We start from the raw sequence: 13,229 nt of genomic DNA, 5'->3' as shown, positions 1-13,229 counted from the left end.
GATGGAGGCCACTGTGTTCTTGGGGACCTTCAATACTGCAGAATGATGGAGGCCACTGTGTTCTTGGGACATTCAATGCTGCAGAATGATGGAGGCTACTGTGTTCTTGGACCTTCAAACGCTGCAGAATGATGGAGCACTGTGTTCTTGGGGACCTTCAACGCTGCAGAATGATGGAGGCCACTGTGTTCTTGGGGACCTTCAAGGTTGCAGAATGCTTTTTGGTACCTGGTACTGCTTTGGTGCTTTGGTAAAGTAACAGTCTTGTTATTCTAAAACGGATCAATTATTTTTTCCCCTCAATGTATATTTTTCCCTTTATTTAACCAGGTAAGTCATTGAAAACAACAACAACAACAACCTGACCAAGACGAGAACCAATACACAGCAGACAGGAGACCACGTTACAGACAATACAATCGATTGCGGCAGACAGGAGACCACGTTACAGACAATACACCGCGCAGACAGGAGACAGAGACGTTACAGACAATCGTGCAGACAGGAGACGGAGACCACGTTACAGACAATACACCGTGCAGACAGGAGACCACGTTACAGACAATACACCGGCATGAACCGGAACCACGTACAGGCCACACCGTGCAGACAGGAGACAGGAGACCACGTTACAGACAATACACCGTGCAGACAGGAGACCACGTTACAGACAGCCACACCGTGCAGACAGGAGGCCACATTCTGATAATACACCGTGCAGACAGGAAACCACGTTACAGACAATACACCGCGCAGACAGGGACCACGTTACAGACAATACACCGTGCAGACAGGAAGCCCACGTTACAGACAATACACCGTGCAGACAGAGACCACGGTGTCTGACCACACCGTGTGCAGACAGGAGACCAGGGTACAGACAATACCTGTGCAGACAGGAGACCACCTTACAGACAATACACCGTGCAGACAGGAGACCACGTTACAGACAATACACCGTGCAGACAGGAGACAGGAGACCACGTTACAGACAATACACCGTGCAGACAGGAGACCACGTTACAGACAATACACCGCGCAGACAGGAGACCACGTTACAGACAATACACCGTGCAGACAGGAGACAACGTTACAGACAATACACCGTGCAGACAGGAGACCACGTTACAGACAATACACCGTGCAGACAGGAGACCACGTTACAGACAATACACCGTGCAGACAGGAGACCACGTTACAGACAATACACCGTGCAGACAGGAGACCACGTTACAGACAATACACCGTGCAGACAGGAGACAGGAGACCACGTTACAGACAATACACCGTGCAGACAGGAGACAGGAGACCACGTTACAGACAATACACCGTGCAGACAGGAGACAGGAGACCACGTTACAGACAATACACCGCGCAGACAGGAGACAGGAGACCACGTTACAGACAATACACCGCGCAGACAGGAGACCACGTTACAGACAATACACCGTGCAGACAGGAGACCACGTTACAGACAATACACCGCGCAGACAGGAGACCACGTTACAGACAATACACCGTGCAGACAGGAGACAGGAGACCACGTTACAGACAATACACCGTGCAGACAGGAGACCACGTGACAGACAATTCTTTAAAAACGAAACAAAAATGCACATTTCCAACATGGGTAGAGAGAGCAGTCCTACCTGTCGCCACCTGGTGGCCCAGCCCCCTGCTGCCACTGTGGATCATCACACACACCTGGCCCTTGTGGTCGATGCCCATCTTCTTAGCAGCATAGTCATTATAGATCTCATCCACCACCTGGATCTCAGCGTAGTGGTTCCCTGCCCCCAGAGTACCCAGCTGGAATAAGGACAGGTCATTATAGATCTCATCCACCACCTGGATCTCAGCGTAGTGGTTCCCTGCCCCCAGAGTACCCAGCTGGAATAAGGACAGGTCATTATAGATCTCATCCACCACCTGGATCTCAGCGTAGTGGTTCCCTGCCCCCAGAGTACCCAGCTGGAATAAGGACAGGTCATTATAGAGCTCATCCACCACCTGGATCTCAGCGTAGTGGTTCCCTGCCCCCAGAGTACCCAGCTGGAATAAGGACAGGTCATTATAGATCTCAGCGTAGTGGTTCCCTGCCCCCAGAGTACCCAGCTGGAATAAGGACAGGTCATTATAGATCTCATCCACCACCTGGATCTCAGCGTAGTGGTTCCCTGCCCCCAGAGTACCCAGCTGGAATAAGGACAGGTCATTATAGATCTCATCCACCACCTGGATCTCAGCGTAGTGGTTCCCTGCCCCCCAGAGTACCCAGCTGGAATAAGGACAGGTCATTATAGATCTCAGCGTAGTGGTTCCCTGCCCCCAGAGTACCCAGCTGGAATAAGGACAGGTCATTATAGGTTAGGGAGTGGCGTTAGGCAGGCCTCTCTTCTTGGCCTTGGAGGAGACCTTGTTGGGGGTCAGGGGTCAGGGTTAGTTAGAGAGTGGTGTTACCTGAGGCAGGCCTCTCTTCTTGGTCTTGGAGGAGACCTTGTTGGGGGTCAGGGTTACTTAGGGAGTGGTGTTACCTGAGGCAGGCCTCTCTTCTTGGTCTTGGAGGAGACCTTGTTGGGGGTCAGGGGTCAGGGTTAGTTAGGGAGTGGTGTTACCTGAGGCAGGCCTCTCTTCTTGGCCTTGGAGGAGACCTTGTTGGGGTCGGCCTGCAGCATCCTGCCATACTCCTCACAGTGCTCCTTATCCTCTGCCCAGGCATAGCCTTCTCTGAGGGACCAGTCCACTCCCATCTCTAGAGCCTCCTCTAGATCCCTGTAACAGACACCAGGTTATCAGTCTATAGACAGCCTTCTCTCAGGGACCAGTCCCCTCCCATCTCTAGAGCCTCCTCTAGATCCCTGTAACAGACAGCCTTCTCTCAGGGACCAGTCCCCTCCCATCTCTAGAGCCTCCTCTAGATCCCTGTAACAGACAGCCTTCTGTCAGGGACCAGTCCCCTCCCATCTCTAGAGCCTCCTCTAGATCCCTGTAACAGACACCAGGTTATCAGTCTATAGACAGCCTTCTCTCAGGGACCAGTCCCCTCCCATCTCTAGAGCCTCCTCTAGATCCCTGTAACAGACAGCCTTCTCTCAGGGACCAGTATTGGTGTATTGGTGTCTGTAGACAGCAGGTTATTGGTGTCTGCAGACAGCAGGGTATTGGTGTCTGTAGACAGCAGGGTATTGGTGTCTGTAGACAGCAGGGTATTGGTGTATTGGTGCCTGCAGACAGCAGGGTATTGGTGTATTGGTGCCTGTAGACAGCAGGGTATTGGTGTATTGGTGCCTGTAGACAGCAGGGTATTGGTGTCTGTAGACAGCAGGGTATTGGTGCCTGCAGACAGCAGGGTATTGGTGTATTGGTGTCTGCAGACAGCAGGGTATTGGTGTCTGCAGAGAGCAGGGTATTGGTGCCTGCAGACAGCAGGGTATTGGTGCCTGCAGACAGCAGGGTATTGGTGCCTGTAGACAGCAGGGTATTGGTGTATTGGTGCCTGCAGACAGCAGGGTATTGGTGTATTGGTGCCTGCAGACAGCAGGGTATTGGTGTATTGGTGCCTGCAGACAGCAGGGTATTGGTGCCTGCAGACACCAGGGTATTGGTGTATTGGTGCCTGCAGACAGCAGGGTATTGGTGTATTGGTGCCTGCAGACAGCAGGGTATTGGTGTATTGGTGCCTGCAGACAGCAGGGTATTGGTGTCTGCAGAGAGCAGGGTATTGGTGTATTGGTGCCTGCAGACAGCAGGGTATTGGTGTATTGGTGCCTGCAGACAGCAGGGTATTGGTGCCTGCAGACAGCAGGGTATTGGTGCCTGTAGACAGCAGGGTATTGGTGCCTGTAGACAGCAGGGTATTGGTGCCTGTAGACAGCAGGGTATTGGTGCCTGTAGACAGCAGGGTATTGGTGCCTGTAGACAGCAGGGTATTGGTGTATTGGTGCCTGCAGACAGCAGGGTATTGGTGTATTGGTGCCTGCAAAAAGCAGGGTATTGGTGTATTGGTGCCTGCAGACAGCAGGGTATTGGTGTATTGGTGCCTGCAGACAGCAGGGTATTGGTGTATTGGTGCCTGCAGACAGCAGGGTATTGGTGTCTGCAGACAGCAGGGTATTGGTGTATTGGTGCCTGTAGACAGCAGGGTATTGGTGTATTGGTGCCTGCAGACAGCAGGGTATTGGTGTATTGGTGCCTGCAGACAGCAGGGTATTGGTGTCTGTAGACAGCAGGGTATTGGTGTATTGGTGCCTGTAGACAGCAGGGTATTGGTGTATTGGTGCCTGCAGACAGCAGGGTATTGGTGCCTGCAGACAGCAGGGTGTTGGTGTATTGGTGCCTGCAGAGAGCAGGGTGTTGGTGTATTGGTGTCTGCAGACAGCAGGGTATTGGTGTATTGGTGCCTGCTGACAGCAGGGTATTGGTGTCTGCAGACAGCAGGGTATTGAATTACGAACGGCAGGAGTTATTGTAGTGTGGTGTCTGCAGACAACATGTTATTAATTGTCTGCAGACAGCAGGAGTATTAGTGTCTGTAAGCGACAGCAGGCATCAGTCAATATTGGTGCCTGAGCAGCTGCAGGTGTTTGGATAATCTGCTGAGCATGTGCAGGAGTAAATTAGTGTATTGGTGCCTGCAGACAGCAGGGTGTTTTGAATATTGGTGCCTGCAGACAGCCTTGGGGTATTAGTGTGTGGTGCCTGTAGACAGCACGGGTGTTGGTGTCTGTAGACAGCAGGAGTATTAGTGTATTGGTGCCTGCAGACAGCCCAGGATATTTGTGTATTGGTGCCTGCAGACAGCAGGGTATTGGTGTATTGGTGCCTGCAGACAGCAGGGTATTGGTGTATTGGTGCCTGCAGACAGCCTTCAGTGCCCAGTGTATTGGTGCCTGCAGACAGCAGGCATTAAATTGTATTGAGGTGTCTGCAGACCTTGAGGGTATTGGTGTCTGCAGGAGAGCAGGGTATTAGTGCCTACAGACAGCAGGGTGTTGGTGTATTGGTGCCTGCAGACGGGGCTGGGGTATTGGTGTATTAATTTGCCTGCAGACAGCAGGGTATTGGTGCCTGCAGACAGCAGGGTGTTGGTGTATTGGTGCCTGGGACCGCGGGGTGTTGGTGTATTGGTGCCTGCGACCTTGGGAGTATTGGTGTCTGTAGACAGCAGGGTGAATTATTGGTGTATTGGTGCCTGCAGACAGCAGGGTATTGGTGTATTGGTGCCTGCAGACAGCAGGGTATTGGTGTATTGGTGCCTGCGAACCCAGCAGGGTGTTGGTGTATTGGTGCCTGCAGACAGCAGGGTGTTGTTGGTGTATTGGTGCCTGCAGACAGCAGAATTATTGGTGTATTGGTGCCTGCAGACAGCGGGTTATTGGTGTATTAGTGTCTCTGGTCAGCAGGGGTATTAGTGTCTCTGCAGACGGCGAAGGTATTGTGTCTGTAGACGGCAGGGGTATTGGTAATATTGGTGCCTGCAGACGGCAGGGAGAGGCCCGATATTGTAGTCTGTGGGCAGCGGGGTATTGGTGTATTGCCACTGCAGACAGCAGGGTGTTGGTGTATTGGTGCCTGCAGACGGCAGGGTATTGGTGTATTGGTGCCTGTAGACAGCAGGGTATTGGTGTCTGTAGACAGCAGGGTATTGGTGTATTGGTGCCTGCAGACGGCAGGATATTTGTGTATTGGTGCCTGCAGACAGCAGGGAGTGACTGAGTATATTGGTGCTGCAGACGGCAGGGTATTGGTGTATTGGTGCCTGCAGACGGCAGGGATTGGTGTATTGGTGCAGACAGCAGGGTATTATTGGTACCTGCAGACAGCAGGGGTATTGGTAATATTGGTGTCTGCAGACAGCAGGAGTATTAGTGTCTGCAGAGAGCAGGGTGTTTAGTGCCTGCAGACAGCAGGGTGTTGGTGTATTGGTGCCTGCAGACAGCAGTGTACGGTGTATGTGTTGTGCCTGTGAGGGCGCCCAGGTATTGGTACACTGCAGACAGCTGGGGTATTGGTGTATTGGTGCCTGCAGACAGCTAGGGTGTTGGTGTATTGGTGCCTGCAGACAGAGGGTGATGGTGTCTCTGTAGACAGCAGGTATTAATTAATATTGGTGCCTGCAGACAGCAGGGTATTGGTGTATTGGTGCCTGCAGACAGCAGGGTGTTGGTGTATTGGTGCCTCCTTGTTTTGGCGGTCATAGGGATGATGGCTCCTTGGGCGACTCTGAGGATGGTCAAACAGGGGCTGGGCCAGCGCTGCTCCTTGACAGGCTGGACGTCTCCCTCGTCTAGGTTGGTCCTTAGTAGACGCACTCCCAGTTAATCAAACTACACACCACACCTACACACACACACACACACACACACAGTTAATATCAAACCCCACACCACCTACACACACACACACAGTTAACTCTATCAGAAACCCCACACCACCTACACACACACACACACCACTCCACAGATTAATATCAAAGCCCACACCACCTACACACACACACACACACACCACACTCCACAGTTAATATCAAACCCCCCACCACCTACACACACACACACACACACACTCCACAGTTAATATCAAACCCCACACCACCTAGCTCACACACACACACACACACACGGTTAATGTCAAACCCCACACCACCTAGCTCACACACACACACACACACACACACACACTCCACAGTTAATATCAAACCCCACACCACCTACACACACACACACACACACACACACACACCACAGTTAATATCAAACCCCACACCACCTAGCTCACACACACACACACGCACTCCACAGTTAATATCAAACCCCACACCACCTAGCTCACACACACACACACACACACACACACACACACGCACTCCACAGTTAATATCGTCCCCACACCACCTAGCTCACACACACACACACGCACACACACACACACTCCACAGTTAATATCAAACCCCACACCACCTAGCTCACACACACACACACACACACACACACACACACGCACACACGCACTCCACAGTTAATATCAAACCCCACACCACCTAGCTCACACACACACACACACACACACACACCACAGTTAATATAAAACCCCACCACCTAGCTCACACACACACACACGCACACACACACACGGTTAATGTCAAACACCACACCACACCACAGCTCACACACACACACGGTTAATGTCAAACCCACACAGGAGATTAGACAGGACAGCCTGTTGGACTGTGTGTATCCTCTGTACCTGGGGGATACGACAGCGTTGGGGTCGCTCATGTCGAAGGCAGCCATGTTTCCAATGGCGAACCCATACCCTGAGTGGCAGTCTGGCAGGCCGATGGACTTCTGAGGGAGAGAGAGAGGGAGGTTTGGGGACACTATTAGGCCATGTTTCCGATGGCGAACCCTTTCCCTGGTGGCAGTCTGGCAGGCCGAAGGACTTCTGAGAGAGAGAGAAGTTTGGGGACACTATTAGGCCATGTTTCCGATGGCGAACCCATGCGCTCCTGGTGGCAGTCTGGCGGAGGCCGATGGACCTCTGAGGGGGAGAGGTTTGGGGACACTATTACTTGGCCTTGTTTCCTGGACACAGGTTGAAGAGAACTCCTGGACTGACAAGCAAACTCATTGGAGAATCTCCATTGAAGGGCTTTTAGTCTGTGACAAGGCTAATTATGTGTCTGGGAGAAACAGCCTCTTAGTCTGTGACAAGGCTAAATATGTGTCTGGGGGAAACAGCCTCTTAGTCTGTGACAAGGCTAATTATGTGTCTGGGGGAAACAGCCTTCTTAGTCTGTGACTAAAGGTCTAATTATGTGTCTGGGGGAAACAGCCTCTTAGTCTGTGACAAGGCTAATTATGTGTCTGGGAGAAACAGCCTCTTAGTCTGTGACAAGGCTAATTATGTGTCTGGGAGAAACAGCCTCTTAGTCTGTGACAAGGCTAATTCTGTGTCTGGGAGAAACAGCCTCTTAGTCTGTGACAAGGCTAATTAGTCTGGGAAACAGCCTCTTAGTCTGTGACAAGGCTAATTCTGTGTCTGGAAACAGCCTCTTAGTCTGTGACAAGGCTAATTATGTGTCTGGGGGAAACAGCCTCTTAGTCTGTGACAAGGCTAATTATGTGTCTGGGAGAACAGCCTCTTAGTCTGTGACAAGGCTAATTATGTGTCTGGGAGAAACAGCCTCTTAGTCTGTGACAAGGCTAATTATGTGTCTGGGAGAAACAGCCTCTTAGTCTGTGACAAGGCTAGTGTGTCTGGGGGAAACAGCCTCTTAGTCTGTGACAAGGCTAATTATGTGTCTGGGGGAAACAGCCTCTTAGTCTGTGACAAGGCTAATTGTAATTATGTCTGTGACAAGGCTGTGTCTGGAAACAGCCTCTTAGTCTGCTGACAAGGCCCAGTGCTATGTGTCTGGGAAACAGCTCAGTGTGACAAGGTAATTATGTGTCTGGAAACAGCCTCCTTAGTCTGTGACAAGGCTAAATGTGTCTGGAAACAGCCTCTTAGTCTGTGACAATAATTATGTGTCTGGGGAAACAGCTCAGTCTGTGACAAGGCTAATTATGTGTCTGGGGAAACAGCTCTTAGTCTGTGACAAGGCTAATTATGTGTCTGACAGGAGAAACAGCCTCTTAGTCTGTGACAAGGCTAATTATGTGTCTGGGGAAACAGCCTCAGTCTGTGACAAGGCTAATTATGTGTCTGGGAAACAGGCTAATTAGTCTGTGACAAGGCTAATTATGTGTCTGGGGAAACAGCTCTTAGTCTGTGACAAGGCTAATTATGTGTCTGGGAGAAACAGCCTCAGCCTCTGTGACAAGGCTAATTATGTGTCTGGGGAAACAGCCTCCAGTCTGTGACAAGGCTAATTATGTGTCTGGGGGAAACAGCCTCTTAGTCTGTGACAAGGCTAATTATGTGTCTGGGGAAACAGCCTCAGTCTGTGACAAGGCTAATTATGTGTCTGGGAAACAGCCTCTTAGTCTGTGACAAGGCTAAATATGTGTCTGGGAAACAGCCTCCAGTCTGTGACAAGGCTAAATGTGTCTGGAAACAGCCTCTTAGTCTCTGTGACAAGGCTAATTATGTGTCTGGGAGAAACAGCCTCCAGTCTGTGACAAGGCTAAATATGTGTCTGGGAAACAGCCTCTTAGTCTGTGACAAGGCTAATTATGTGTCTGGGAGAAACAGCCTCTTAGTCTGTGACAAGGCTAATTATGTGTCTGGGAGAAACAGCCTCTTGACAAGGCTAATTATGTGTCTGGGGGCCTCTTAGACAAGGCTAAATTATGTGTCTGGGGAAACAGCCTCTTAGTCTGTGACAAGGCTAATTCTGTGTCTGGAAACAGCCTCTTAGTCTGTGACAAGGCTAAATATGTGTCTGGGGAAACAGCCTCTTAGTCTGTGACAAGGCTAAATATGTGTCTGGGGAAACAGCCTCTTAGTCTGTGACAGGCTAATTATGTGTCTGGGAGAAACAGCCTCTTAGTCTGTGACAAGGCTAATTATGTGTCTGGGGAAACAGACAAGGCTAATTATGTGTCTGGGGGAAACAGCCTCTTAGTCTGTGACAAGGCACTAGGAAACAGCCTCTTAGTCTGTGACAAGGCTAATTATGTGTCTGGGAGAAACAGCCTCTTAGTCTGTGACAAGGCTAATTATGTGTCTGGGAGAAACAGCCTCTTAGTCTGTGACAAGGCTAAATATGTGTCTGGGGAAACAGCCTCTAGTCTGTGACAAGGCTAATTATGTGTCTGGGGGAAACAGCCTCTTACAAGGCTAATTATGTGTCTGTGACAAGGCTAATTATGGGAAACAGCCTCTTAGTCTGTGACAAGGCTAATTATGTGTCTGGGGAAACAGCCTCTTAGTCTGTGACAAGGCTAATTATGTGTCTGGGAACAGCCTCTTAGTCTGTGACAAGGCTAATTATGTGTCTGGGAGAAACAGCCTCTTAGTCTGTAGTAAGGCTAATTCTGTGTCTGGAAACATGCCTCTTAGTCTAGTGACAAGGCTAAATATGTGTCTGGGAGAAACAGCCTCTTAGTCTGTGACAAGGCTAATTATGTGTCTGGGGGAAACAAGTCTGTGACAAGGCTAAATATGTGTCTGGGAGAAACAGCCTTAGTCTGTGACAAGGCTAATTATGTGTCTGGGGGAAACAGCCTCTTAGTCTGTGACAAGGCTAATTATGTGTCTGGGAGAAACAGCCTCTTAGTCTGTGACAAGGCTAATTATGTGTCTGGGGGAAACAGCCTCTTAGTCTGTGACAAGGCTAATTATGTGTCTGGGGGAAACAGCCTCTTAGTCTGTGACAAGGCTAATTATGTGTCTGGGGGAAACAGCCTCTTAGTCTGTGACAAGGCTAATTCTGTGTCTGGGGAAACAGCCTCTTAGTCTGTGACAAGGCTAATTATGTGTCTGGGGAAGCAGCCTCTTAGTCTGTGACAAGGCTAATTATGTGTCTGGGAGAAACAGCCTCTTAGTCTGTGACAAGGCTAATTATGTGTCTGGGAGAAACAGCCTCTTAGTCTGTGACAAGGCTAATTATGTGTCTGGGGGAAACAGCCTCTTAGTCTGTGACAAGGCTAATTCTGTGTCTGGGAGAAACAGCCTCTTAGTCTGTGACAAGGCTAATTATGTGTCTGGGAGAAAACAGCTCTTAGTCTGTGACAAGGCTAATTGTGTGTCTGGGGAGAAACAGCCTTAGTCTGTGACAAGGCTAATTATGTGTCTGGGAGAAACAGCCTCTTAGTCTGTGACAAGGCTAATTATGTGTCTGGGGGAAACCGTGGATAATACAGAATGTCAATATGTCAGTTTATAGCTGGTTAGATAACGGTTGTCAGCGTCATCTCCACTGACTTATGTTAGGACTGATCCGGACCAGACATCTACTTACATGGACTATACCCGGTAGAGCTGCAACGTTTCCAATCTGTTTCATGGCAGGAGAAACCCACCAAAACCTGACGACAATAACAACAACAAATACAACCAAATCAGTCAAATCAACGGGGAAAACAATACAGGAGCTTGTCTGTTAACATGGCATCATCATGTTGTTGTTGTTGTTGTCTACCTCCTCCTTTACACGCGTTACGCAGCTCCTCAAACATCAGCTTCTCCAGGGACTCGTTGACGTAAAACACTCCTTCCACCTGGAATGAAATGGGAAGGATTTGATGAGCTGTCAAAGTCCATACGCCATATTAGGTTAGCTAAATTAGATAGCTTACGTAGCTACTACGCTCTTACACCTGATCTACATACAAAAGACAAGAGCAACAATAACAGAGTCAAGCTGGATAGTAGCAAGCCACGTCTGAAGCTATCAAACTACGGACATGTGCTAACGTTAATTCATTCCACATAAGTTCGTTTTAGCTAATCACCTGCATATTTGGGACGAATCCTTTCTTGATTCGCCAGCAGTTCTTGTCAATCTTGTCCAAATATTGTAACTCGTCATTGTACGATCGACTCATGATATGATTATGTAGCTAGCTGTTTATTCCACTTATATTTCAGCAGTGTCTGATTCAGTTCTGAACCAACAAACTACAACTACGGCAAATCAGAGGCGTCCGTACAAAACGCGTTTTGGAAAATTTAATAATGACGCAGCTGTAAATGTTTTTAAATTAATCGCGTATTACACCATATTATAGTCGTGCCTAACAAATACATGTTCCCTAATATCCTAGCAAAGTTTTATTTTTTGAAAACATTTGTGGTTATTATTTTCCTTTATTAGTCTTTTTTTTGACTTTCCGTAGTTGAAGTCAGAACGCTAATCTCGTTCCGTAGTTGAAGTCAGAACGCTAATCTCGTTCCGTAGTTGAAGTCAGAACGCTAATCTCTTTCCGTAGTTGAAGTCAGAACGCTAATCTCGTTCCGTAGTTGAAGTCAGAACGCTAATCTCTTTCCGTAGTTGAAGTCAACTATTTGATAACATTTGTTGACCATCTAGCTTCTGTCGAAGACCATCTAGACTTCTGTCGAAGTTAACATGAACTGTATGGTGTGAAATGATTAAGGCTTGCAATAAGTTAATAACAAGAGAAAACAACTAAACTAAAGTGAGTGAAATGCTGCTGGCTAGCTAGCTACCAGATAGGTTAACCAGCTAGCTGCCCTTCTACATGTATGTTTGTATTGTTCTAGCTAGATAAACACCATCATACCAGAAGTGTGCTGTGCATAATAAAACGTATCTGTATACTGTAGGAATATCTAGACCAGTGTACCTGCTATAACGTTAGATTGTTACACTGATGAATGTTACCATTTTACTTTCATAATTCAGTCTTTCTTAACACAGTTGGCAAGTAATGAAAGTGAAAGAATTCCAGCTAGCATTGTGTTTCTACTGTAAAGAGGTCGTTGCCAAGTGTTTAGCCTTGTCACGGACTACTTCCAGTTAGCATTGTGTTTCTACTGTAAAGAGGTGACTTGGCGTTGCCAAGTGTTTAGCCTTGTCACGGACTACTTCCAGCTAGCATTGTGTTTCTACTGTAAAGAGGTCGTTGCCAAGTGTTTAGCCTTGTCACGGACTACTTCCAGCTAGCATTGTGTTTCTACTGTAAAGAGGTCGTTGCCAAGTGTTTAGCCTTGTCACGGACTACTTCCAGCTAGCATTGTGTTTCTACTGTAAAGAGGTCGTTGCCAAGTGTTTAGCCTTGTCACGGACTACTTCCAGTTAGCATTGTGTTTCTACTGTAAAGAGGTCGTTGCCAAGTGTTTAGCCTTGTCACGGACTACTTCCAGTTAGCATTGTGTTTCTACTGTAAAGAGGTCGTTGCCAAGTGTTTAGCCTTGTCACGGACTACTTCCAGTTAGCATTGTGTTTCTACTGTAAAGAGGTGACTTGGCGTTGCCAAGTGTTTAGCCTTGTCACGGACTACTTCCAGCTAGCATTGTGTTTCTACTGTAAAGAGGTCGTTGCCAAGTGTTTAGCCTTGTCACGGACTACTTCCAGCTAGCATTGTGTTTCTACTGTAAAGAGGTGACTTGGCGTTGCCAAGTGTTTTCTACTTCGTTGTGAAAACCGACATCATGCTCAGAAAGTTGGGCGCTTTGTGAAAGGGTGTTTTGGAAGATGACCGTAATGATTCATGATGAACCAGGGAGAGAAGACCACAATTGGGTCTGAATGATTGAATTTCTGTCCTTAAAATGTCTGATCGTGTTCTGTGTTGGTTACCTAACCCTGTCCCATCGGC

At 48.6% G+C, this 13,229-nt stretch overlaps 1 protein-coding gene across 1 annotated transcript; it reads right to left on the bottom strand.

Moving 5' to 3' along the window:
- Positions 1-899: 899 nt before the first annotated feature.
- On the bottom strand, positions 900-3,099 carry LOC135566410 (uncharacterized). The gene is made up of 2 exons (XM_065014130.1): positions 2,616-3,099; positions 900-2,196 (listed from the first exon to the last, which is right to left on the bottom strand). The coding sequence occupies exons 1-2, from the start codon at positions 2,748-2,750 to the stop codon at positions 1,546-1,548; spliced, it is 786 nt and encodes a 261-aa protein (XP_064870202.1). The 5' UTR covers positions 2,751-3,099; the 3' UTR covers positions 900-1,545.
- Between the last annotated feature and the right edge of the window lie 10,130 nt (positions 3,100-13,229).

This window comes from Oncorhynchus nerka, unplaced genomic scaffold, assembly GCF_034236695.1.
Source record: "Oncorhynchus nerka isolate Pitt River unplaced genomic scaffold, Oner_Uvic_2.0 unplaced_scaffold_5092, whole genome shotgun sequence".
NCBI lineage: Eukaryota > Metazoa > Chordata > Actinopteri > Salmoniformes > Salmonidae > Oncorhynchus > Oncorhynchus nerka.
The sequence above is the reverse complement of the archived record's forward strand: the minus strand, read 5'-3'. Positions and strand labels throughout refer to the sequence as shown.

Bases quoted from the DNA above. Each gene is read 5' to 3' on its own strand.
- LOC135566410 (XM_065014130.1), bottom strand. From the start codon at position 2,750: ATGGGAGTGGACTGGTCCCTCAGAGAAGGCTATGCCTGGGCAGAGGAT. The intron at 2,197-2,615 runs GTAACACCACTC...TCCTTATTCCAG, and splicing joins AGAAGAGAGGCCTGCCTCAG to CTGGGTACTCTGGGGGCAGG.